Source organism: Eucalyptus grandis, chromosome 9 (assembly GCF_016545825.1).
Source record: "Eucalyptus grandis isolate ANBG69807.140 chromosome 9, ASM1654582v1, whole genome shotgun sequence".
Taxonomy (NCBI): domain Eukaryota; kingdom Viridiplantae; phylum Streptophyta; class Magnoliopsida; order Myrtales; family Myrtaceae; genus Eucalyptus; species Eucalyptus grandis.
In genome coordinates this window covers 31,484,278-31,486,166 of record NC_052620.1, presented here as the reverse complement: position 1 = coordinate 31,486,166, position 1,889 = coordinate 31,484,278, and the positions used below count along the sequence as shown (strand labels likewise).

The 1,889-nt window shown below is 46.1% G+C and overlaps 1 protein-coding gene across 1 annotated transcript; it reads right to left on the bottom strand.

Annotated features, from left to right (window-relative positions):
* Positions 1–1,262: 1,262 nt before the first annotated feature.
* LOC104420643 (RING-H2 finger protein ATL56) lies at positions 1,263–1,889 on the bottom strand. Its single transcript, XM_010032447.1, has one exon. It carries the CDS (start codon positions 1,887–1,889, stop codon positions 1,263–1,265), a length of 627 nt encoding a protein of 208 aa, XP_010030749.1.

The following is a 1,889-nucleotide window of genomic DNA, read 5'->3' as shown; positions in this document are numbered from 1 at the left end:
CAGACATTATCTTCTCGCCTGAAAGCGGAGCGCGCCATCTTTCATCCTTTTCTGTGAAGCGCGTTTTGTCTCTCTGCGCTGGAAACTCAAGACCTCACACGTCGCATGCGCACCCTAGCCCTTTTCTAGTCTCCTCTTGTTGTTGTTTGAACCATAAAAGGTATACAGTACATCCAGCGTTGACTCATGGGTCGCGATGTTAGACAAGGCATTGCATTTCACTGGACTCCCGAAAGTCGATGAGGGAGAGGACGTATAACGAGAAGTCTTGTTCAGCACGATGCTGATAGAACAGCCGAATCAGTGCAGATATCAGATGTACTGTATTCGGACGCATGGTTGGGATCGAAATAGCACTCCACGGGCGGCGTGATCAGTTGGCGAAGATACTCGGATCAATTCTTTTGGCTGGTTTTGGAAAACAAGAACCTCACGCAGGTGGCTGTGAACTTCTATGATCGGGAGTTAGGGAAGGGACAACCCCACTCCGCCAACCGCACCGCATTGGTGGGGGCAATGCGTTCGTGAGCATCATGGCACATATGCCTCCTTGGTGTTATTTTGTATCCATCGCCGGAAAACATGACCTTATCAGTTACGTTCTTCCGTCGTGTTGGGCTAATTTCTTGTACTTTAATTCACTTCATGTTCAATTAAACAAGGTCAGCAAGAAATAGGCAGTGAGCATCGAAACATAATACGACAGATGTTGTAATCATCTTGAACAGAATATCGCTATTGCACGATATTATCGAAGAAAAAACATAGATTTTGGTACAGATACTTGTTGAGTCGATCAGGCCCACCATTCTTCGACATTATTTACATTACTATGACTAAATAGACTATAGTGTCTTGATTCAATATGAAAGAATAAAGATGGAAAGATGTTTTGAGATTGGACTCAATTACTAAATCAGTCCTCTTCATTTGTAAAGCATTATTGCGACATATACTATCGCTGTTGAAAGTTAAAAAGAAAAACTCCGCAAGGACGCACCTCTATGAAATAATAGGTGTGCATAAAATGTGACATCCGGTCATAGAATAGGGCAGGACCCTCTATTCTTATAGACGTGTTTATGTATGATCAAGATGTTATTATCAGTGGAAATTGAATTTTTCGCGCACGATTTAAACCATAACATCTACTAGGGTAAAAGGCCAGAATCAGAAAGAATCGATTTCTTATGAGCAGTGAGAACAGCTCAAGTCGGTTCTATCATCATTTACAGCTCTATGATTTACCTGAAATGAAACTTTCACACATCAGGTTGGGGCACTGTTTGGAGATCTTGAATCTCTGCTCTCACATCAACAATTTGCTCTCCTCTCTCTCTTGATTCACTCCTGCTAATATCACTCAGGTTCATCTGACCCTCTGCGATTCCCGTGCTAACATCGTCCTCGAAATGGCTACTGCTGCCTGGCCCACTCCCGCTGCTGCCCCCCTCGCCTAGGGACCGGCCAGAATCAGCACGGCTCCGGCAGATCGGGCAATTGGCCATCTTCAAGAGCCAAGCATCTATGCACTCCGTGTGGAAGCTGTGCCTGCAGATTGGCAATAGCCGGCACTTGTCGCCGATCTTGAACTCCTCCAAACAAACCACACAGTTCACGGGACTAGTAGCAATGCTCATGGTAACTGTCCCCTTGCAGTCTTGATCATCATTCTTGGCCTCGAATTTGAAGCAGGGAAGCTTCTCCACATCGTCGACGGACATGCTTGTGTTCCCGGTGCTGGCTCGATCAGCAAGAGCGCCGTCAGTAGCTCGACCGGCAGGGTAGAGTCCGCTTGCTCTGAAGCCCCACTCAACTATGCTCACGTAGAACAAGACCAGGATCACGATACCCACGAACAGGAGGACTAGTAGCATGATGACCGTCAT